The sequence below is a fragment of the Dryobates pubescens genome, chromosome 4, assembly GCF_014839835.1.
Source record: "Dryobates pubescens isolate bDryPub1 chromosome 4, bDryPub1.pri, whole genome shotgun sequence".
In the NCBI taxonomy this organism is placed as follows: domain Eukaryota; kingdom Metazoa; phylum Chordata; class Aves; order Piciformes; family Picidae; genus Dryobates; species Dryobates pubescens.
The window spans coordinates 20097438-20122371 of record NC_071615.1 but is presented as its reverse complement, the minus strand read 5'-3'; the positions used below and the strand labels follow the sequence as shown (position 1 = coordinate 20122371).

Sequence of the window (24934 nt, the reverse complement as noted above, 5' to 3'; positions counted from 1 at the left end):
CCATCCACAAGTTTAACAATGACCCTGGTAACCTAAAGCAACAGCAATTGCCATGTTTTCCTAAAAGAGGTAGCAGCAGCAGGTCAGTGAGAAAACTAAGCTGCCTCAAACACCATAAGGCAAAAAAATATTAACTCAAATAATGAAAATTCCACTTCAAATTGTAAAAAGGCATAAAAAAAACCCAAGAAACATTTGTATTGCATTGGCTCAGAAAGGCAAGATGTCTTCTGCATGGAAGCAGCAGGAGAAAAGCCACAGCTCATATGCTAAGAAGGGAAACTCTGTCCCTATAGTCTGAAAATATTAAAAGCCAAATCCTGTCTTGAAAGGACCCTCACTGTATTTTTCCCCTTAATGAGGGAGCTGGGCAAAATACTGTAAAAGGGAAATCACATGGACTTCAAATAAATTAAGGATGAGATCTGGTATTTTTAATGACTTCCATACCAGAAAAGGCCTCTCCTTTCTGAGCAGGTTCCAGAGTTCATTTATGCTGAACAATGCCACTGCTTTTCTTCTGCTCATGTGGAGTACAGTTTTCAACAGAAGCACAAATGATGAAGCCTGGCACTAAAGTAGGTTGTAAAAATACCTAACCTTAAGAATTTGCCTCATTCTGTCATATGCTGCTTAAGAAAGCACTGCCTGAACCTCTCCAAACACATGAACCGAAATACTGGTTTCATCAACACATTTTCATTTGGAACTATCCACAACACTAATTCAAAGCCTCTCCATGGTTTGTGGTAATAATTTACTGAACAACTGAAGGTTTAAAGCCTACAGACTCACATTTGCCAATTTTGCAGTTGATAGAAATGGTTAATCTTTAGCACAATCTCAGCAATTTAATGAGGTTAAATATTATAAATGCAGAAACAGTTTTTTCTTAACCTATGACAACCGAATCTTTTAGAACTGCCCACAAAGATTAACAAGTTCAATTTGTTGAAATATATTTTTAAGGCCAATTTATCCAACTTGTTAATTTTGTCTGGTTTATAGCTACATCTGGTGGAAGAAGATGGGAGCAGTAAGGAGCTTATATAAATGCATATTGGAAAAAAAAAAAAGCCATCTAGGATTAATTCTAAATCATTTAAACTGTTTTAACAGCTCCAGTTTGCAAATCTGGTTATTTTTCCTCAGGATCCCTACCTTTTTACCTCCTGAAGGAGAATAAAATCTGATTGTTTATTCCCCCCCCAGAATCCCAACCTTTCTACCTCCTGAAGCAGAATATGCTCCTTTAGCATAGCCACAGCAACAAAAAGAAAAAAAGTCTTCTGGGATATGTAGACATGTATGGGCAGGTAGCTTAATCTTAATTAAAAATAAATAATCAATGCACAAATCTAGCTTGAGAAGGAAAAAACATCTAAAAATTATGCTTGATAAACTGGTTGTCAAAATGCATTGAAACTGTACATCTGTAGTTAAAAAATAGAATACATGTTAAAACAACTGATGTGTTTCAGTGATCATAGCTATATGATGTCAGGTACTGAATTAAAAAACAGGGCCTCTTGTATTAGTTGCATATAGCACATAGAGACAGTAGGAGATAAATTTCTGCCTCAAACACTTCAAGTCTGCAACTTCCAAATCCTGAACCGTAGCCACTATGCAAACCTGATATTTAGTTAGAAACAAGGGATCAGATATTTGCAGTAAGGCAAAAAAATAGTAAGTAGTAAAGTTTCTCTTTAAATACCAGGGTGACATTCAAGTCTCCTGACCTTTGTGGTGCTACCATTCCAGTAATAATTTACAAGATGAAAAATAGATCAGGTACTATTCCACCATAAAATGCTCTTGGGGCAAAAAAATAAAGTTCTCAATTAGAATGGAATAGAATTAACCAGGTTGGAAGAGACCTTGAGATCATCGTGTCCACCCTATCATCCAACACTAGCTAATCAACTTCAATCAAATTTAGTGATAAAGCATACAAAAATCAAGGCTGGCTTTTGCTCCCTTTCTTTTCACACCATTTCCTTCTTCATCTTGCTTTTTAGCTTTCTTACTGTATTCTGTGGGAGATCTCACCCAAAGTTGTAGCTACAACTTTAATGATGATTCAGACTGGCCACACCTGTCTCAGACTTCCTCCTTCTTTGCTTCTAGTCTCCTCCTTTCTCTCTTCTCCTCCTTTCCTCCCTCCCTGCCCCGTCTTTCCTCAGAAAGCACAGCTTTTTCCAGGAATGACAATACCATCAGCTTTAGTCATCTAAGGTAACCTCTGTGACACTTCTTTGATTCAGTATCAAGATTACATTCAAATCTCACCAAGAGATGAGACGAAAATTCACTGTTGTACAAATGGCCAAATCTCACACCCCATTTCATCACCTTCTCTTGACTGATCACCCAGACTCTCAAACTCACTTCTTCCTACTCCAATTTCTTTTCTGATTTCCCACTGGGTCCAAACTAAGCCCTGAGATTTGCAGGTTTTGTTCTATTTGCATGCCTGCCTCTCACTGCTTCTCAAAGTCCCCTCTTGCCCAGTACCTCAGCCCAACTCTGATGAGCTTGAGCATATTTGATGGTGATAGGGCTTTAGCTGCTAGATCCAGGAAAATTGTTGTTTGAAAACAACTGAACAAAGCTTAAAGCAGGTTTTTTATCATTCCAAAGGCTCAAATATCAGTGAAATTTGAGCAGATAGTCACAAAATTGTCCAAATGTATATCCTGGGCACAAAAACTACTTTTCTGAAACTTCAAGCCCTTATTCTTCAGCATAAGTCATGAGCTGAGGAAGCACAGATATGCTCTCAGGGAAAAATCTCTCCACCTTCTCTTACACATGTGCCAATTAGACTGCTACAACTGTATCCAGGCCAAAATTTTCCACATTTCCTCAGCTAAATATTCAACATTAGGTTTCAGTGTAAGTTTATTAGTACATACTCACAGAAATGCCCTGCTGCTTCTCTCTGTACTTGGAGGCAAATTTGCTTTTAGTTTTTTCAGTGTTTGGAATACCTTTAAAACATTAATAAAACTTCCTGTACATTTGAGCCTCATTCCCAAGTTCAGCAAATACAAAACTTTAACATTGGAAATCATGCATTCCAAAATAAAATCATGATAGCTAAAAAACTTGATGATGTGATGCAAAGTTTCCATAAGGAGACAATAAAGTCTTTCCACCTGTATGAGTGAGGAAATATTTGTTTCTCAAGGGAGTATGCAAAGGTAAGATTTATTCAGTTAACCGTGTGAATTTACCTAGAACTCCTGGCAGCTCCTGTACAATATGATAGATGAGGAGATCCAGGCATTTTGACAGGTATTCACTGCTGCCTTGCTGCTCTCTTCCTGATGTGGTTTTTCTGCTGTCTCTTTCAATATACATCACAAGCCTACATTTAAAGAAGCACAAAACATAACCTCTCATAAGAGGAAAAAATAAAAGGGACACCAAAAAGCCTACTGAAACAGACCTTCCCAGTACCTGCAGTTACAATCAAGATGATACAGAAGTACAGAATGGTCTGTGTTGGAAGGGACCTCCAAAGGTCATCCAGTCCAACCCCCTCTGCAGTCAGCAGGGACATCCTCAGCTAGCTGAGGTTGCCTAGCGCTCTGCTGAGCCTCACCTTGAATATCTCCAGAGACACATGAGTTTTGGTTCAAGTGTTGTGTTGAAATCTTGGACTTCCCCTTTTAAGTAAGTGGATTAAAATAACACAAATGACTGAGTCAAGGAACAAAAGGATGAGCCACTCTAAGTGCCACTCTACTGGTTTCAACAGATATATCATGCTAACGTAAGGAGTGAATTCCTCTGCAGTCCTGAACAGAGGCTAACTTTTAAATCCACTTTATTTTGAAATATTTGATAAGCAAAAGACTAAAGACATGAATTTTCAACATGTAAGAATTCCAACAGTAAAAATCATTGAAGTGATCAATCCTTCAGTCAAGGAAAATCATACTCCAGAAATCGGACCCAAGTCTATCAAAACGCTAGCACTAGTTAGCATGGCTGTGCTGAAAGAGATAAAGGTCCAAAGCAGCCTTTCCTCTAGAAACCTGGGGTTCACGTTTTCTAAAGACAAACCCAGTGCTTTCATTCCAACTGGTCAGTGCAGTGCAGCTCTGCAGAATGACATTTCTCACAGTGAACTTTGCTAACTGACTTACTGGGCGCCTGCTAACTGACAAGAGCTTGCTGTAATACACGTGTAACAGAACGCCACAGGCAACATTTTAAAATGCTCATTTGAACAGACAGAAGGGTCAGACTTCCTGTTAGGAGTATAATATTGACATCTTTGTTTTGCATTCAATTCCCTAGGGATCCTGTGCAAAGGACCATCAGACAACTAGTGAGTGAAATCCATGCTCTGGACATCAAGAATGTGCTTCAGTATTATGCTTTTTTAATATATATGTGTATATATATCTCCTCCTTATAATCACTGCTCTGTTAGAGAAGTATGAAAATAAACTGCCCCAAGTGTACATAACAGAACTGCAGGACACACAAACAAAATACAAAATTGTATCCTAGGAAGTGTTTCTTTGCACCAAATGCATACTTGCTACTCGACAAGACAAAGGCTGCCCAAGAACACATTCTGCAGAGCTAGGTCTCTAAACAATGCACGACTGTCATGGAATACTACATCCCACCTTATCCTTCCTCAACTGTGCTACAGAGATTGAAATAGATAATTATCCTCCATTATCACCTTACCTTGCTTGACAACCGAGTAGCAACATCTCTCTATTATGAATTAGAACTTGCAGCAGAAACAGGAAAGCTTTTGCTCGAGTAACAGTTGAAGGACTCTCAAGTAAACGAGTTACAGTAGTCACAACATTCTTGGTGGAAAAAAGCACAAACAATGTTATTGTATGGAAAAAGTTTCCTTGTACTTTATTTTAACACTATATACAAAATCTGCTAGTTTTCATGAGTATTAGTAAGGTACTTTTCATGTCAACCATACCAAAAAACCAACTAAAATAAAGCTTAAAAATCAGAATTAAAACCTGAGCCAGAATTTAAAGAGTGTCAGCTGGCTCTATCCAAAAGTTAGGCTGAGCACAAATGGCCTCATGAACAAATTTCCTTCAGATTGGATTGTCCAGGAAGTGACACCACAGAATAAAGAGATGGTCTGTACCTGCCTGCATGTGTACAGAGTTTAAAATCCTGCTCTGTAATGCACATTTAATGCACCAAGTATGCCCCAAATTCTCTTTTGCAGACAGACTAACAAAGGAAACTTCATCATCACAAAATTGAACACTGGAAGCTGGGAAGGGGCTTTCTACAAGGGCTTGTAGTGATAGGACAAGAGAGAAGAGATTGAAGCTTGAGGAGGGCAGATTTAGACTTCAGATTAGGAAGGAGTTCTTTTACTGAGGGTGGTGAGACTGGAACAGGTTGCCCAGGGACAGTGTGGATGCATCCCCCGGAGATGTTCAAGGCCAAGTTGGATGAGGCCTTAAACAACTTGATCTAGTGAAAGGTGTCCCTGCCCACAGTAGGCATTTGGAATGAGACAGTCTTTAAGGTCCCTTCCAAACCAACCCATTCTATTAATAAACTGCAGGATCAGAAAGGGACTGCTTTTAGCAGTATCAGTCCTAGATCAACAAGAGATATTTCAGAGAACACAGCAGGCTGTAGCCATACATTTGGTACACTTTGTACATTCAAGTCAGTATTGTTTGAATGCCCTTCTCCGACTGTCCCACCACCTCACAGCTATGTGCATGATTAGAAAGTGACATTACAGGACACGTGGCCACCTGTAAGTGTGGTCACAGTGGAATTTGTTGAAAGCTTCAAGGCCAGCTGGCATATTTACAGAAACACATTGGCAGTTCTGTCAGGGCACAGAAATTACTTTTAGGGAGAGAACAACTCACTTCCAGCAGCAGGAAGAGACGGGTAGAAAGCTGAAGATTATCTTTTCATTTAAACACCACTGTTAAAACTATGCATAGGGAAACCAAATACAGCTCTCTCAACTAAAGCCTAATTGACTGCTAGATTGAAGATGACTGTCAGGTTACAGCACACATGACAACAGAGGATCTAATGAAAACATAAGGTAGAGCTTCTATTTTCTTGGTCATTTTTATCCTTTCCTCCAAGCAGAGAGGGGATTACTTTTGTTTATGATTTGTGCAGACTTACTGCCAAAAAAACCCCACTATAAAAAATATCTTTCTAAACACAGAATAATTTGCTGATCAAAACAGAAAAGCTTTTTGCAAGAGATGGCTAAAATTACATTAGCCAGAAATCAGAAGCAGTAGTTTTATTTAGTGACACTACAATTCCACATTATTAAAATGCTAACATCTGCAAGATGCTTCACTTACAAACTGGCCTAAGGTGCTTTAAGGAGACCATATAGCATAGCTTTAGATTCAGTACAGACACTCATTATTTTCTCTTTTAAATGTCTAAGAGAGATATGTCACAGAGCTGTCCTCATGCATTCCTTATTGTTTTTCCTCAGGGCCATTATCAGTTATGGTCAGGTTAGAGTTTTCTGAATTGATTGAACTGTAGCTGCAGCAGCAATTTATATATCCATTAGTAACAGCTCCTCAAGATCTTTCAGAAAGAAAGCAAACCCATACACCTCATTACTTGGATTTTAAGCAAATAAATTTATTTCCTGCTGTTCAGATGCAAGTCTGAGTTAAGCATTTGGAAAACACAAACCCAGTACCAGGCCCAGCTCCAACTTTTCATTAGTAAAATTCGATCCCAGTGAATTAACATTAATATGAAATCAAACCTTTTCTTGAACCAGCCTCTGCAGGTGAATCCCACATGACAACATTGCTGAAAACATGGTGAGCATGTGCTGCTGGACTTTGCATATTCCATTCACTAAGGAATTGAGGATGGCTGTTAATCCCACTTTTTCAATGACACTCTGGAAAGCATTAGGTGAGCAACGAGTAATTCTGCATAAAGCCTACAGAAATGACAAACACACACAAACCCATTATTGGATGGGATCACAGAATCACAGGATTATTGAGGCTGGAAAAGACCTCCAAGATCATCAAGTCCAGCCTATGACCTGACCACCACTACATCAGCTAAACCATGCCACTAAGTGCCATATCCAATCTTTTCTTAAGTGATGGCTTCATATATATACACATACAATCCAGCAATGGATTATTATATTAAGAAAAAAATATGGAAAATAAAAAACAACCCCACAGGTGGTGGCTTTTCCAATAGTTTAGGACTAGAGAGAATTCATACAGTTTTCATTATAAGACAAACTACAGGAAAAGGCTTTTTATTTCTGGAGACCTGGAATCCCTCAAAATATATTGCTACACACTACATGCAGCTGAAACCGAAATATTTGGAACAGCAATGCCAAACAGAGTCCCATCACTATTTTCTCCTAGAGAACCCTGCTGATGGAGCAGCATAGTCCATGCTTGAGTTCTTTATCAGTACAGAATGTAGGGAGCATCAGGTAACACTGGCCTAGAAAGCAGCATAGGCAGCAGAAAACACAGATGACCCACACCACAAGTTCTGGTAGCTCTTACAGATGGGTATCTTCCTTCTCTCTGTTCATGGACCATGATAGATAATACTTCACTATCTACAGTGTATCTTTATATCTAAATACCTGTCTAGAAACAGTGTTTAGCATAGTAAAGGTGCAAACTATTCTCCAAATACTTGGTTTACAAACAAGGGTGACCGTAGCCACAGACCATTTGACAACCTCCACACGAATCTAGTAAGAAAAACATAGCTGCCTTCTAGGATTGCACTGCCACTTCAGAAGTAGTCCAGGAAAGCTCCAGCCCATCAACAGCCAAGGGGAGAAGCTTTAAACCCCCATGAGCTTGTATGTCACAGAGCTTTCTGCTGTAAGAGTGAAACCAGCACTTCAGCAGACAAGAGTTTAGTACAGGATAGAAGACAAAGTAACCTGAGTCCCTCCAGCAGACCCAGTATCTGCAAAGAACACAGAGATCAGTCAAAAGGTGATGGAGCATCAAATAGGAACAATGAGGAGCAGAAGCTAAGAGTAGAGCTTACACCATCATCTCTCAGCAGCAGTCCTGGAAGAGGAAGTGATGGTAGTGAGAAAAACACAGGCTCTCCTGGAATCAGCTTTTCTGTCCTTGCTCTCTGCACAGACTTCACCTGCATCTATTCTCTCAGCAGCTCCCTCCCCTAGCATCATGATGTTTATCAGTCCCACCCAGCCTGAGTTATTCTGTGATCATCTACGCCCTATCTGTTGCCTTTTGGCCGTATAGGCCATAAGGTGGCTGAACACCATCGATCCTTCCAGGCTGCACTCCATTCTCCAGTCTGAGAAGTAATGCATTTCTGTGTCTGCAGTGCCCAAGTCTCTGAAAAAACTATTCAGCACCAATCATCTAAGAAAAAAAAAACCAACCAAACAACCAACCACCAGACCCTCAAAAGACTGTGTTGAGCTTTGCCAAGTTAGTTTCCACTTAAGTGGCTTATGTTTTGTAATCCTCCTCTGGCAGAAGCAGCTACCTCTCAGAAATTAAGAAAATAAAAACCTTTCAGTATAGTTGTAAGAAAATATTCTCCCCACTGTTAATCTTGTCAGAATGTTCCTGACTTCTTATAGAATTATTTCTTCTCTGAGTCCAGCAAAACCTTAAAAAGATATAACCTCCCTAGAGGCAAAACCTGTGATATTTACCTGAGGCATGCTGGACTCCAAAGTGAGCAAAACCACTGAGACACAGTCCCCATTTGTCACCTCTGACAGGCAAAGTGTCATTTCTTGACTCCAGAGACTGAATCATAGAATCATCTTCTTGATATATTTTTATTATTTATTAAATGATCAAGTCAAATCCCACAGTGCCTTACTGCTGATCTACTTTGCAGGCAGCCTGCTAGTTCCAGATAATAAAGACATGACACGTGGATTTCTTCACGGGAAAGTATTTTTACATGTGAATATAGATGTCAGGCAAGGGTCAGTTCTTCAGGGTGCATTCAAACAAGGCAGGAATGATTGCATAATAAAATACAGCAGGACAGTGATCAGCTCCATTGATGTGGTCATGTAGACTAAAAATGCCTACAGATCTCTACCTACAATTTAATGAGGGTAGGGATTGGGCAGTACAATGCAGCTGGAGAATACAGGAGTAATTTACTTCAAAAATTAGCACAGTACTGAAATTTCTAGAAACTTCAGCTGGTAGGAGTGCTAAATTTCAATATTAATTGGCTGGTTTTCCCTGAAGTTAAGCTTATATACCCAAATAACTCAGCAGCATGAATACACAGCCAGGATTTAGATCAGGCATGGAGTAATGAATCAACACATGAGGTTCACTCTTGTTAGTATTTCAACTTCAAAGCAGAGGAAGGCTTACAGTACTACCTTGGTGGATCCTCCTTTGGAAGCTTCTTTCTCACAATTCACTTCAGATGTAGCATAAAATAAATTAAAACTTCATCAATAAAAGGACATGATCCCCAAAAGAGTGGAAAGAAATTATCTGTCTGAAAGAAGATGGAATCAGCCACGTGGCTAGCAATTGTTACCATGAAGGCCAAAAAAATCAGGAAACTAAGATGCTGTACCAAGAATGTGAGAGAGTGAGTGTCACTTACTCTTGCAGTTCCCCTCATTGCTGCTTTCACTCAAAGCTCTCCTATATGATAATCTGGAGCAAGTCTTCCAGCATGACTGAAACTCAGTAACTACCCAAGGTAAAAACGTGATCTCCAGCAAGCCTACTGCCTGCACAGGAGCAGTTGTTTTCTTGCTTGTGCTTCCATAGGTGCATCTATACTGCAGATTTGCACAAGACGAAGGTATTTTTGCCACAACAGATGTCAGTGGGCACACACAACTGGGTCATCTCTTTAAAATACTGCCCTCAACACTAAAGTATGCAGTGCTAAGGAACTTCAACAGAAACAATGGAATAGAATAAAGCACCCTGCCCAAACCACTCCTGTTTCAATTCAGAATGCATCTTAAAAAAGATTAGTGCCAGAACATTTCTGTCACAAAAGGAAATTCCTTACCGAAACAGCAGTTATCTTCAAGGAATCCACTGTAGAATGTGTGAACAGGTACCACAAGACAGGTCCAACATCTCCTGTAATAAATCCCTGTGCATGGCAGGAGTGCGTCATGCAAACATTTTCCACAATCTTTGCTGCCAAATGGTTCACCACCCGGTCTTCCTAGAGGAGGGGGAGGAAAGGAAACCTCAAATGCTGAAGAGGGCATCCTGTCATGTTATGAGGACATAAGGTATGTGATCAGAAATGGATCTTCAAGAGACAAGCAAACCAGCTCCATGTAACATTTAACCTCTGTCCTTATATACTGCACAACTCTAACCCTGTGACTGTATCAAAAAGCAGCAACACAATTGCTTTCACTGACTTTAGAGCTCAGTTTTATAAAATGCACTTAACTCAGTTGCTCATTTAGTCATGTTGAACATGCACCTCTTTCCAGTTAAAGTTCATGGGTGCTTAGTGAAAAGGAGCTTGAGTGAGAAAGCAAATACTGAAAAGGGTAAACTAGATGAAAAGTGAAAAGAAGAACTTTAAATTTATCAAGTCTTTCTATTCCAATTGTGAAGAAAAAGAAAAGGTAGATCAAAGTTAGATTCTACTGATAGTCTTCTGAAAACACCGAATCACAGAATGGTTGGAAAGGACCTCGAAAGATCACTCAGTCCAACCCCCCTCTGCAGTCAGAAGGGACATCCTCCACTAGATCAGGCTGCCCAGACCCTTGTCCAGCCTGACCTTGAATACCTCCAGGGATGGGGCCTCAACTACCTCCCTGTGCAACCACCTGTTGCAGTGTTCCACCACCCTCATGATGCAGAACTTGTCCTTCATATCCAATCTAAATCTGCTCTGCTCTCATTTCAAACCATTGCCGCTCAACCCGTCACTGCAGGCTTTTGCAAACAGTCTCTATGCAGTCAGTTTGTAGCCCCCTTCAGGTACTGGAAAGCTGCTTTCAGGTTTCCTCTCTCTCGCTTTCCTCCCATCCAGCAATCTCCAACATGTTTTCTGCCTTGAGCTTTGCCTTGGGCAAAATAAACTCAAGTGGTCTCCCACAAACAGTAAATGTAAACCCCTCCCTCAATCTTTTTGCATTTTAAATTGGAACTCTATGCCTGTTTTCCTTCATTTCTCCTAGTATAGCTAAGTCATCCCCAAGAAAAATAAAGAATACAGTATAGCATGTGTATGAGAATAAAGCTAAATACCACATTTTAACATCAAAGGAATGCTAATAATGCAGTAGGATAAAAATGCAGTTCTCAAAAGCTGCATAGCAGCCACTGCAAAAGGGAAAGCAAAACCTGCACAAATGAATCAAACTGCAAGACGACAGTACAAATGGTCAGAACATGTCTCAAAAGACAACCAGAGAATTAATAAAGTCCACCTTTATTAACAGTAATCAGTATCCCATATCCAGAAAACTATTTCCTTTCTATTATCCCCTTTCCAAAGCAGCAATGCAAGTGTTGAACATACAGAGACCAACGCCGGGTTGTTGCATTGATCTCCTGCTTGGGTCATGGTCTTATCATGATTATTTAAATTCAAGAGCAATACTTAGCTGACAGGAAACCGCAGTGCTGCAGGCTACAATTCTTACACAATGCCTAAAGGGGTATTATGGTGGAGAAATTCTACTGAGGACACTGAAAGAACCTTACCCCTTCCCGAAGACTCCTCATTATCACAATGTAAGCAGTTGAGGGAACCACCCAAGAGTCGCTGGGGTGCCCCTGTTTTACCTCCTGAAATGAAGCCAATGGCACAAATGATTAAATAAAAAACCCATAATAATTTCAGTCAGATAAGATGGGCAACAGATTCTTAATAAAGTTCACATGACACATTTCAAATTAACATCTGCTAGATGCAATTCCAGGGCAGTAGTATCATTTAATGTTATTTCATGTGCAGCACAGAAATTAATATGATTAGCTTATTTAGCCCCCAAAAGCCATAATTAAATTTGTCCTAATATTTCTGGGTTTCACTGATTCCTTCTAAATTCATACACACAAAAAAAAATATGTTCTTAACATCATTTTGATGTTAGTAATAAGTTCTTTACCATGAGGGTAGCAGGACACTGGAACAGGTTGCCTGGGGAGGTGGTTGAGGCCCCATCCCTGAAGATATTCAAGCTCAGGCCAGAGAGGACTCTAGGCAACCTGATGTAGAGGAGGATGCCCCTGCTGACTGCAGAGGGGGTTGGACTAGATAATCTTCAGAGGTCCCTTCCAACCTAGGCTATTCTATGATTACTAGATAACTAATTACTAAGAGTAGTAATGTTGCTCTTCAGGTGTGATTTAATTACATGCAACAAAACAAAACTACTTTTGTCTGGCTACTAAAAAAAGTTTACATAAGAACAACAAAAAAACCAAAGTTATACAAAAAAACCCCAGAGTGTTTATTAAAAGAGTTTCTAGTGTAGCCTTCAATCAACCTATTCCAAGATCTTTATGGATATTCCCTTGAAATGACCCTGCTAGAGAGGCTAATTCAGTGCTAGTTGAGTCAGGGGTTTGATTCTGCCATTAGAAGTTAATGAACTCCACACCATAGCAGCCTACTGTAACATTTCAAATTTAAAAGAGCATATCTGACTGCCGTATTGCTTTAACTAAAACCACCTCCATATCTAGGCCAATAACACAGAGGAATTATAACCTACTTTAAAAAAAACCCCACACACCACCAAAAGCAAACCAACAAAACCAGTCACTTTGGTCAAAGAAAGAGAGTGCTAATAGACATGAACTAACTGTTTTTAAGAAAGCATAGGCTGGGCAAGGTGAGGAGTAATGATGCAGAAACAAATTATACTTGTTAAGTTTCTTGATTTCTGAACAACCTGTGCCAATTCACCACATCTAATGTGAGAATGTCAAACATTTAACTGAAGCAGGGCACATCAGCAAGGAAGACTACTACTGAATTACCAAGTGACAAATTTTCCCTCTGTTGAAAATTAATCTAAACTTTATTTTCATCATCTGTCAATAGCTAAAAGGAGTTTATTAAATCTCAAAAAAATGCTAAGCTTTGTTTTGGGTAACCTTGTCTTAGAAGGTTATAGAACAGTTTTCCTTGTAAGTAATTTAGAGACAGCAACATTAAAGGCAGCTTGACAGCTGACAGAGATATCAGAACTACCACATTCCACCTCCATCATATCAGAGTAACAACTTGCTGACATTTGACAAGTTTGCCTTCCAAGGCTTAGTGTGCAAGTGTCAAAGATGGATGGTAGGTTACTAACAGTCAAAAGTAGAATCTTCCCAACCTGGAAAAGACAGGGCAAGACTGGGAGTCAAGAAAGTTGAAAGGACAGCCTGTGCTGGAACTGATATGGAGTGGTTTCTCATTCTATTAATCACATTTAATCAGGAATTCTGGAAAGTTTTTCTTCACATATCAAATGCACTATAAAATAGAAAAGCCTTAAGAAATGGTGCAGTCCTGAAGGGTGAGTTGATTTCAAGAATTGAAGAACTCAATGACTTTCTGGAAGATTCAGCCTCTATTTAGAAATTTAAACAGATTAAAAGTATATGAAACTTAGCACCCTTCTTAATTCCCTAATCACACCTACATAATTTGACTGTTAATAATGTCAAAATAATCACCAAACACTGTGGAATCTTTTTATTTTTTGCTCACAGCCCATTTTGATTAAACTTGTGGTTGAACCTAGAAACACTTAGTGAAAACCCTAGAGGGGTCAGCCCTGGCATCCAAAGCTTAGTTTAAATGATAAATATTAAGCAGGCTGAACAGCAAAATAAAACATGGAACAAAAAAGGTAAACCAAACCCCATTTTTGTACAGTTCTTGATGAATTAGATGCAGCTATGACTTTTATTTTTTAAATTGAAGCATAAAGCTTTGCTGTTTAAAGATATAAACTGGGAACAAACTTTGTTTCATCTTACACTACCACTGACTTGGTACAGGATCTTGGCAAGGTCGCTTAGTACTACGGTTCTGCAGTTTAATGAGCAACAAAACACCTACAACACGACAACATCCTAAGAAATGAACAACTAGAATAGATGTGGTCGTTTGAGGCTGTGCCTTTAAGAACAAACACTGCTGGAACACACTGGCCAATGTTTTTGGTACTAGAACCAAAACATTCTGATATTCTAAACGAATTTCATTGGTTGATAAACAAAAATTCAGCTTTAGATTGTGAAGCGGTTGGAAAATTTTTTCCTCAGTTCAGTTCGGTTTGGGAGTTGGGGGAGTTTGGTGTTTCAGCCTGTTCTCCCTGCCTGCTTCTTCTGCGAACTGCTGGACTTGGCCTTCAGATAAGCAAACACTAATCCTGCATGGGCTTTTGAAGCTTGCTAACAACTCTTTTCCTTAGTAACTTGCCTTTCTCTCTCTCTAACCCCTTTTTGGGGAAAAAGGGAGGTAAGGGGGGGAGAGAGGGGGTTCCAAAGAGGGGATCCCTCCCTGAGGGAGGGATTTTTGTTGTGTTATTTGTCTTTGCTGTGTATTTCTGTGTATATATTGTAAATACCTGTATATATTGTGTTATATATATATAACCTGCTTTCCATATATGCTTGTAAATATATAGCTTTTGCTCTTCGACTGAGTTAGCTGTGGTTTCTTACTCTGTGGAGGAGGGAGAGCTAAGCCCTCTCTCAACCTACCACAATAGAATAGAATAGAATAAACCAGGTTGGAAGAGACCTTCAAGATCATCGCGTCCAACCCATCAACCAATCCAACACCGCCCAAACAACTAACCCACAGCACCAAGTACCCCGTCAAGTCTTCTCCTAAAAACCTCCAGTGATGGCGACTCCACCACCTCCCCAGGCAGCCCATTCCAATGTGCAATCACTCTTTCTGTATAGAACTTTTTTCTAACATCCAGCCTGAATCTCCCCTGGCGCAGCCTGAGACTGTGTCCTCTTGTTCTGGTACTGCTTGCCTGGGAGAAGAGACCAACATCCGTCTGTCTACAACCTCCCTTCAGGTAGTTGTAGAGAGTAATAAGGTCACCCCTGAGTCTCCTCTTCTCCAGGCTAAGCAACCCCAGCTCCCTCAGCCTCTCCTCGTAGGGCTTATGTTCCAAACCCCTCACCAACTTTGTTGCTCTTCTCTGGACTCGTTCCAGCAAGTCAACATCCTTCCTAAACTGAGGGGCCCAGAACTGGACACAGTACTCGAGGTGCGGCCTAACCAGTGCAGTGTACAGGGGCAGAATGACCTCCCTGCTCCTGCTGGCCACACTGTTCCTGATGCAGGCAAGAAACTGTTGGAGATACAGGAATTTGCCTGGGTTTGTCTACTGATACATTTCTAAGGATCACTTGACAGTCTCACCTCCTTGGCTATGAGGTAAAGAAGCTCCCCAAGAGCTGGCAGAAGGCATTGTTTCAATTTGCGGTTTCTGAAGTTCTCTCTGATGATTTCAGTTAAAAGTTGAATTGCCTAAAAGAAAGAACAAACCTCACAGAGCAACACATATAGACTTTCGTCAAGCAAAACATCAAGCTCATTGTAACAATCTTTATCTAAAATGTCATCTTGTAGCACTTAGGCTAGAGAGCCATTTGTAAAGGATTTAACAAGCATGGAAAGACAAAAAAAAACCTAACAAATTACAAAGCAAATACACAATGGAGATAAAAATGCAGTAAGGAAATAGTCGGGTGATAAATTGTCAGCTATCTATTCTTCCTTTTCCCTCAGAACAGTAAGAGTAGATATGTCAAGAAAGACCAAAATAAACTCCATTTGCTGTTCCTGTGTTTGGGTCAGAAGATCTAGAAGTTCTCTGCACCACCAGGTTACAGTAAGGACAAGCAACAGGGAAAAAAAAAACCAAACCCCAGGGGAGCCCTTTACAGAGAAAAAGAAGCCCAGGGAAACTTTGATTTTGAACATAAATTCCATTGTGTACAACACAATTACTCCATATGCCCAAACATAGTCTGGCTGTGGATCACTGAAAAGCAGAATTGCCATTAAGCATACACTCCAATAAAAACACAGCACATGAGGAACTCCTTGATGGAATACTTACATACAAAGCCACCCATTAAAGAAAAAAGTATGACAACTGAAGTTTTTATCCATGAAGAACACACAGAGTACAACACTGTGACTTAGAAAGTTTTTTAACTTAGAGGTACACTAGAGAGGGGACAAAACTGCTGCTGTTTTCTGGAAGATGACTATTAGAAGTGTACATCATCTGGAAATAATAGAAGATAAAATCCATTAGCATCCCTGATTTGCAGTTCGCATCCTGCATCTGGGTCAGGCCAGTCTCAGGCACAAATCCAGGCTGGTTGCAGAGTGGGTTGAGAGCAGCTCTGAACAAACAGCCTTGGGTACCCTGATTGATGAGAAGCTCCCCACTAGCCAGCAGTGCCCTCATGCAGCCCAGAAGGCAGCTGTGTGCTGGGCCGCATCCAGAGGAGTTTGGCCAGCAGGGCAAGAGAGGGGATTCTGCCCCTTGACTCTGCTCTGCTGAGACCCCACCCCAATACTGACCCCAGTTCTGGTATCCCCAACATGAGGAGAACAAAGAGCTGGTAGAATGAGCCCAGAGGAGTGCCACAAAGATGAGCCAAGGGCTGGAGCACCTCTGCTATGAGGATAGGCTAAGGGAGCTGGGGTGCTTCAGGCTGGAGAAAGAAGGCTCCAGGGGGACCTTAGTGCTGCCTTCCAATACCCAAAGGGATCCTGCAGGAAGTCTGCAAAGGGACTTCTCATGAGGGTGTCTAGAGACAGGACAAGCTGGAAGGGTTGGAAGCTGAGACAGAGCAGGGTTACACTGAAGCTTAGGAAGAAGTTCTTCAGTAAGAGGGTGGTGAGACTCTGGAACGGACTGCCCAGGGAGGTTGTGGCTGCCTTCTCCCTAGGGGTGTTGAAGGCCAGGTCAGATGAGGCTTTGAGCAACCTGGGCTAGTGGAAAGTGTCTCTGCCCATGGCAGAAGAGTTGGAGCAGATGATCTGTAAGGTCCCTTCCAATCCAAAGTATTCTACCTATCTATGAGTATCTTCAGCTGTTAATCAGGAGCTTCACACAGCCCAGCATTCAGGAGAAAGTTTCCCTCTCATTGTCAATAAATGTATCAGTAGGTTTTGAAGCTTCTAATGTATCAGCTTGAGAACATTGCAGTCAAGCTGGTTCAAGTACTGTTCTGCTCCAAATGATGAACACATAATGATAGCATTTTCTCCTTCATTAGATTTGCTTTCTCTAGCTGTACAGAATGACTCCTGCTTTTGTGATGAAATACATTCTCAGAACTACTGTCATAGTGGAATCAATACCACTAAAAATACCTCAGTGCCACAGCATTAGCAGACATTATCCACATTTACTTAACACCTCTCAACTTCTCTTTAGACTGAGTGAGAGCAGGCCATGAAATAGTATCTAGACTACATAAAATTGATGAGCCATGTGGTAACAGGAGCTGCAGGCCACAGTCTCAGCAGACTAACTGGGGACAATAAATCATTGTGACACCCAAGTTAGGATTCCTTGCTTGTTTGCAGGAGGACTTGATGAAGAAAACATAAATCAGATTGGCCATCTGCTACTGAGAACCAATGCAGGCTGTTCAAAATTATCAAGTTTAGTGATTTATCTGAAGGAGCAGAAAACCTTGACTTAATATTAGCAATCTTGGGTTGTGCCTGTAATATTTCTTTTTCCAAAGCATGATTAATAAACTGGTGAATTTTGATGGCATACTATCTGAATATATTTATGTATCCAGTCCTACAATTCTCTGAATCCTGTGTTCTATTAACTAAATAATTACCCTTTATTTAGGACAAGTGAGTAAAGGAATGTTTTGCTAAGTTCTAGTCAGCTGCTTTGCTATTCAGTTAGTTCTTCAAAACTATTCATTGACATCAAACACCCTGGGGAGATTATCCATCTTCTGGGGATGGGGGGTTGGTTGTTGATTGAAGTGAAGAACTGAAGATTTAAGAGTAATAAAGCTGAACTCAAAGAATAATCTTTTATATTAGAGAACAGAAGTTACTCTCTATGACAAGTAGAACTAGCTATTACTGTTGCTCTGAAGTGACCAGAGCAGCAAGTCATTCTTATGGCTCTTTCCTCATATTTGAGGGGAAAAAAAAAAGAAGTGGTAAAATCAAGTTCATAAAATTCAATCTAAGATATTATTCTCTTCCCTGTGAGCCACCAATCTGCCAACAAGCTAGTCAACACTGCAATTAACTCCAAGTTTTAGATTAAAACAAGGTGGTTTGTTAAACAAGAGAAGAAAAATCTGACATAAAAAGGCTAAAGTTATGGGGAGTTTCAATTTGGATGAGAACAGAAATCAGGATATTCCACTCCTTTGCCAAAGAGATCACATTCAAAGCTAATACTACAGAGATATTCCAACATGCTGTCATTCTCCATGGGATTCTTAGTTTACTGACTCAGCCAAAGGCTTTGCAAAGAAGCTTGCAGGGTTAAGGCTGTAGCTGGTTCTGAGCCCTTTAAACACTCAGTGGTCACAGACAAAAAGCCTGGCTGAATGTTAGGAAGAAATTCTTCTCAGAAAGAGATTGGCCATTAGAATGGGCTGGGCAGGGAGGTGGTGGAGTCACCATCACTGGAAGTGTTTAAGAAGAGCCTGGCTGAGGCACTTGGTGCCATGGTTTAGTTGATTAGATGGTGTTGGGTGACAAGTTGGACTTGGAGACCCTGAAGGTCTTTTCCAACCTGGTTAATTCTATTCTATTGTAACCCAACCAAAGCAGGCACACTTGCCTGTATCATAGTGTCAGGCTGATACTCCCAATTGGCAAATTGGAAGTAAACAAGAAAATGGACAAGATTATTGCCTCAAAAAGGACAGACAGAGCGATTCAACACATGCAGGAAGCTGTCTCCTACCAGACACTGCTCCCTGACATGGAGGCATTCTGTGAAGCTGCTCTATCATCTTTTACTGTAATAAAAGAGGAGTCTGCAGTTTTAGATGAGAGTGGGTCTGTCCTAGATGGCTTTTTAATAAATCACCTCAATTCAGTACACATGGAAGAAGGCCTCTCTAATGTGGGACTTTTTTTTCCCCTTTCTGGAAGATGAAGAATAAGCAGATTTTTATTTCCCAGCATCCCTGAAAGAGCAAGTGCTTGCTTTCAGAGAATGTAGTTCCTTAAGAAACAGCTTCAAAATTTAAATACAAAGATAAAACTTTGAGGTGGTTTTTTTTCCTAAGATAACTAGGAATAAATAAGAGGAGATTATGTTTCATGTGTGTAAAGGCCAACTCCACAGGAAAACCCAAGTCAGAAAACCCCCTGACCTATTAACTTATGGCAACTGCCAGATAGAAATAACATATTAGATGTCTTCATCTTCAATTACACAAGAGTTCAATTTCCCTCTTATATTCCAAGATCAGTCTCACTTGGTTTCTAAGCAATGCAGGATTCTTTTAAATACATACTTAACTAGAAATAGATCAGCTGCAAGGATAAGTCTTAATTTATTGTGGTTTCTCGCTAATACGACCTACATACTAGAGCACACAGCGGAATAAAGCCAGTCAACAGATCCACAAGGACATCTTTGTGGAGGCTGCGAGGCAGTTTACTTGTATTTCATTTTTGCATTTTAGTGCCCTCCGGTGGTAACACTCGAAATGGAGCACCTCTGCTACGAAGACACGCTAAGAGTCAGGCTGGGCTTCGTTCAGCCTGGAGAAAGGGAAGGCTGCAGGGAGACCTAGGACTAGCCTTCCAGTACCTGAAGGGGCTACAAGAAGACTGCAGAGGGACTGTTGGTAAGGGACAGCATTAACAGGATGAGGGGCAATGGTTTGAAATGAGAGTAGAGGAGATTTAGATGGGGTGCGAGGAACAAGTTCTGCACCATGATGTGTGGCGCAACATTGAAACAGGCTGCCCAGGAAGGTGGTTGAGACCCTATCCCTGGAAATATTCAAGGTGAGGCTCAACAAGGCTTTCAGCAGCCTAATCTAGTGGAGGATGAATGCAGGGAGGTTGAACTGGATGACCTTTGGAGGTCCCTTCCAAACCTTTCTGTCATTCTACAACCAAATAGATCAATACTCCTCTTGTTATACATTATTAACAATGACTTTATTTTCTGAACAGAAGAGAATTTTGAATTTTGTCATTGGTAGGTAGTTCTATGACAGGTTAGCAAAGATTAGAACCAGAACTACAGAGAATGATCTCAGAAGTTTATTTGATTAACTGAATTAATTTAGGTTCCCACACACATGCAAGAAAAATAAAGGAGGCAAAAAGGCAAACCAGTGAAAGTTTCTGATATGAATAATAAAAGCAGTAACAGAAGTCTCCCCACCACCCCCAGGAAAAAGATGAATTAAAAAAAGCTACCTCAGAAACAGGCACACTTGCTCCAAGTTCAGATGTGTGTAATGCCAGCAAACCAATCACTCGAGCAACTGTGGCACGGCTGCAGATCAAACATTCTTTGTAAGTGCAGAAAAAAGTACTTCAAAATATCACCAAAGCAACTACATCTTTGTATTTTACACAGATAGGTAAATGCAGAAAATATCTGAAGTGCTGTTCACAGCTCAGATTTTCTTATTTTGGTTTGCTTTGTATCATCACATTATTTCTGTGTTTCAGCTTGATTTAGCAATAAATTTGTGCATAAAGAGATTTCTTCCTTGTAGCACTAAAGAATGAAAATTATTTAGATTATTAACAGTCACACTAATCAGTCACAGCCATGTTCAGTTTTCTTATAACATAGAATCATAGTGGTTCGTGCTGGAAGGGACCTCAGAGCTCATCTGCTCCAACCTCCCCACCATGAGCAGGGACACTTCTCAACTAAACTCAGCTGCTCAAGGCCTCATCCAACCTGGCTTTGAATACCCCCAGGAAGGAGGCAGCCACAGCCTCCCCAGGCAGCCTATTCCAGAGTCTCACCACCCTACTTCTGAAGAACTTATTTCTAAAATCCTACTCTCCCTCAGCTCCAAACCATTCCCCGTTGTCCTATCACTAGACACCCTTACAAAAAGAAAACCCCTAAAGGTCATTTGAAACTTCAGGCTAGCTGACAAAACAGAAATTAAATCTAGGTCAGCAAATCAGTTTTAAATGTTTCATTAGAAGGAAAACTGGAGTCATAGGATCATAAAATCATTACCCAAAAAAATACTGAATAAAAAAAACCAACCAGCAGAGGGCACCATCACACTGAAATATTTCTCTCGGGCATTTACAAGTTTATTAAAAGGCTACCATAATACTTATTTCACTACTGCTGTACTAAAGGTTGGTTTATTCAGTGACTTTAAGTAACACTGTTTGATACCCTAAGTTATGTAACTTCTGGATAAGACTTTAGAGATTTCCTATAATGTTTCATAAAATCCAGTGATAATTCTGTATTTGAATGAATTCATTTAAAGTAATTGGTACTCACTTATCCCAACTGGTCGCCACACGCAGCTGCTGTACCAATACAGGAAACTAGTTTAAAGGAGATAAATAAGCATTAGGCCATATCAGACTCTGAAATTCACTAATAATAAACAAACAAGCAATCATCAAAACATCAGTGATTTCACAAAAATACTTGGATAACATCTGCAAAACATTATCATAGACAAATGTACAGTCCGAACCTCAATAGTAAAACCTGAGAATATAGACAATTTCTTTCTATATTCTTGCCTTAAGCTGCTAAACATCAGTGTGTTAAAAAACCAAAACACCACACTCAATGAGCATCTAATAAAAATAAAACATTGGCAGGGTGACAGAGACCTGGAGCAGGCTGCCCAAAGAGACTGTGGAGTCTCCGTCTCTGAAGGCTTTCAAAACCCTCCTGGATGAATTCTTATGTGGCCTGCCCTAGGTGACCCTGCTCAGGCAAGGGGATTGGATTTAATCTCTAGTGGTCCCTTCCACCCCCTAACATTCTGTGATTGTGCAATGGGCAAAAATAGTTGGCAAATACTATAGGTTATAGAACAAGGTAGTTTACTTTTCAGCTTGTGTAATGGAAGGGCACATCTTAGGACAGCCATAATGGCCAAAAGAAGTCTCTCTTCTGCACTCTTCTGAGAGATATGTTAAAAAAACATGGTGTGGTAGCAAAAGGGTCTTGAAGGGTGAAACCACCGTTTCGGATTACACTAACCCAGCCTCTTCAGGGAGCATGCTCATTCCTTGAAGCAGTGCTTCATGAAAGCTCTTCATGTTCTTTGAAGTTTTTCCTCCTATTCTTTACAGGCAAATGGCCAACAACAATTGATTTAATTCAAACAACTTTTTTTGAGTCTGCTCTGTCACCTACTGGTTTATGAAGACTAGCATTTCAACCGGGGTTATTTTACACTCTTCTTCAAGGTTAGTTTTTACCCCAACAAATCTGGATATAAATTTCTCTGATAATGGATAGAATTAATTAGTTCCCCTCAGCCCTTTTAAAAAACCTGGCACAGAATTTGGTAAAAATCTTCCCCCCATTATTTTTTACTTAATTTGCCAAATCATTTTTCTCAGCACACCAACTGTTTCTTGAAATAACCAGAAGGAGAGGATTTTTCCTGCAACAAGCAGCATGTGAAGTGTTCTGATTCCTTCAAAGCTTTATTATTTACCAGCTGAGAGCTAATTAGCCGGCTTGCAACTTCCTTGTGGACAGCCACAGTACAGAGATAGTGCAGTAAATTCAGCTTCGAACGCACTGCTCCTGTGCTCTTCTCTGGGGAATTAAGCAGTGAACAGAGTCGTTGCAAGAAGTCATTCCAGTCTGTGTCTTCCATAGATGATAACGTCTCAGCTGACCATAGAAAGCAAACAAGTAGTGAAAGTGAAGGGATCTTTGATGTTGCTTTAATACACTTGAAAGTAACACCAACACAGATAAACAAGCTCTGAAGTTTGAATTTTCATTGGAGTACTTCAAATGCTAACCAAACAGGTTGCAATTCATGTCTGCAGATCACAGAACTTAGAAATAATAGCAAGAAGAGGGGAGAAAAAAAAAAAAAAAAGAAAAAAAAGAAAGAAATGTAGCAATAAAAGCCTCAAAACATTCTGAAAGTGCAACCTGCTTAAGTCCTTCAACCTCATTTCAGTAAACATTTGTTGGCATTGTATTTAGTGAAGAGCACTTGTTGTCCTTAATCATCAGTTACTAATTCTAAATAAGGAAATGAAATTTCATTAGAGTAAAGCTGAAGCAAAAACTAATGGAAGTCAACAAAATCTCCTCAGGATCAATGGTGAAGGGTTGAAACTAGATGATCTTTGAGGCGCCTTCCAAGCCAAACCATTCTATACATCTATCTATCTGAAATCTATGTATTTGCTTACACTGGTACTTAAGCCTTAATAGTCTCAGAACACAGATGACTTCAGAAAGAACACAAAAAAGTCAGATCATCAGGATGATAGCCAAAAATCTATGGTTCAGTTCACTGACCACTGCACATGAATAGAGAGTTTTCCAAGACTGCAAGAGAGCTACAGGAAGGAAAGTGTTACAACTGCAAAAAACCCAACTCTGTCCCATATTGAATAAATACAAACAACAGTTAAACATTTTGAAACAGTCTGATAACAACATGCAAGATGAACTAAAATACCACTGCCTTAGGCAATGATCATTTTTGCTTTAGATGTTGGCTAAATGAAAAATAGTACAACATTCTTGATTGGGAGCCTGGGTGGCATTCTGTCCTTTCCAACTAGAAAATTTCTTCAACAAATTAAGTCTCTGAAAGACATAGAATGGTTTGGGTTAGAAGTGACCTCCAAAGATTACCTACTCCAACCTCCCCTGCAGTCAGCAAAGATATCCTCCACTAGCTCAGGTTGCTCAGAGCCTTGAATATCTCTCCAGGGATGGGACCTCAGCTGCCCCCCAGGCAACCTGTTCCAGTGTTGCACCACCCTCATGGTGCAGAACTTGTTCCTAACATCCAAATCTCCTCTTCTCTCATTTCAAACCATACTTTATAGAAACATACTTCATAGAAAGAAAAAATGAAATTTGTTATCTAGGAAGAGGTGCTATGTGAATTCTAGGACTATCTGGTTGGCATCCCTCTTCAAGGACAGTAAAGTCTAATAATGCTTCCTTAGACTAGCAGAAATACCCCAAGAGAACAAATGTTGCACTGCTGAAAACAGGCAGCTGTTGTCAATAGGGGGGGGGGGGGGGAAATCCCAACATAAAGAAAACAAAACCAAATCCCAAACAACTCAACCTTACCTTTTTGAATTCCTGTAACATTTCATGATTAAAAGTGAGACTGGAAAGCTGCTTAGTGTTACAACCAATCAACACTGATCAATATAACTTGCTGCCAGTTACATTTTCTCTCCCTCTGTTCCAAGTATTACTCTGAGAAACTTTCTGCCTGGCTGTTTTGGGATTGTTTTTCCTGCTTGCTGCCATTGGTGTTTACTGTCAGCACTGTTAAAATCCCAGGTGGCTCTTTTTGTTTCCAGGGCAAGATCTGGCATGGGTCCATTTCCCCAGGTAACGGGGGTGTTCTCTTAGTGGGAGCTGAAAACGTGTAACAGGCAGCTCTGCTCTTGTGTGTGCCATGTTCTAATGCTTTCCCTATCATCTGCTGTTGGCCACTCTGAAGAGTCAGGAGACTAATCTAGGGGGACCCTTACTGCTATAGCAATCATTCTGCCCCTGGACTCAGCACTAGTTAAGCCACGCCTTAGTCCTGCGTCCAAGTTCCAGGCCCCTCAGTTTAGGAAAGATGTTGACTTGCTGGAATGTGTCCAGAGAAGGGCAACAAAGCTGGGGAGGGTTTTGGAGCACAGCCCTGTGAGGAGAGGCTGAGGGAGCTGGGGTTGCTTAGCCTGGAGAAGA

At 40.4% G+C, this 24934-nt stretch overlaps 1 protein-coding gene across 1 annotated transcript in view; it reads right to left on the bottom strand.

Annotated features, from left to right (window-relative positions):
- Window positions 1-24934, bottom strand: part of ULK4 (unc-51 like kinase 4) — a 149035-nt gene that overhangs the window by 105306 nt on the left and 18795 nt on the right. The window contains exons 14-22 of the mRNA XM_054160896.1: window positions 22698-22879; window positions 21515-21561; window positions 20449-20527; window positions 15415-15522; window positions 11730-11813; window positions 10060-10221; window positions 6782-6964; window positions 4714-4841; window positions 3240-3373 (exon numbers count right to left, since the gene is read on the bottom strand). Coding sequence (XP_054016871.1) covers window positions 3240-3373; window positions 4714-4841; window positions 6782-6964; window positions 10060-10221; window positions 11730-11813; window positions 15415-15522; window positions 20449-20527; window positions 21515-21561; window positions 22698-22879 — 1107 coding nt within the window. The remainder of the gene's footprint in view (window positions 1-3239; window positions 3374-4713; window positions 4842-6781; window positions 6965-10059; window positions 10222-11729; window positions 11814-15414; window positions 15523-20448; window positions 20528-21514; window positions 21562-22697; window positions 22880-24934) is intronic.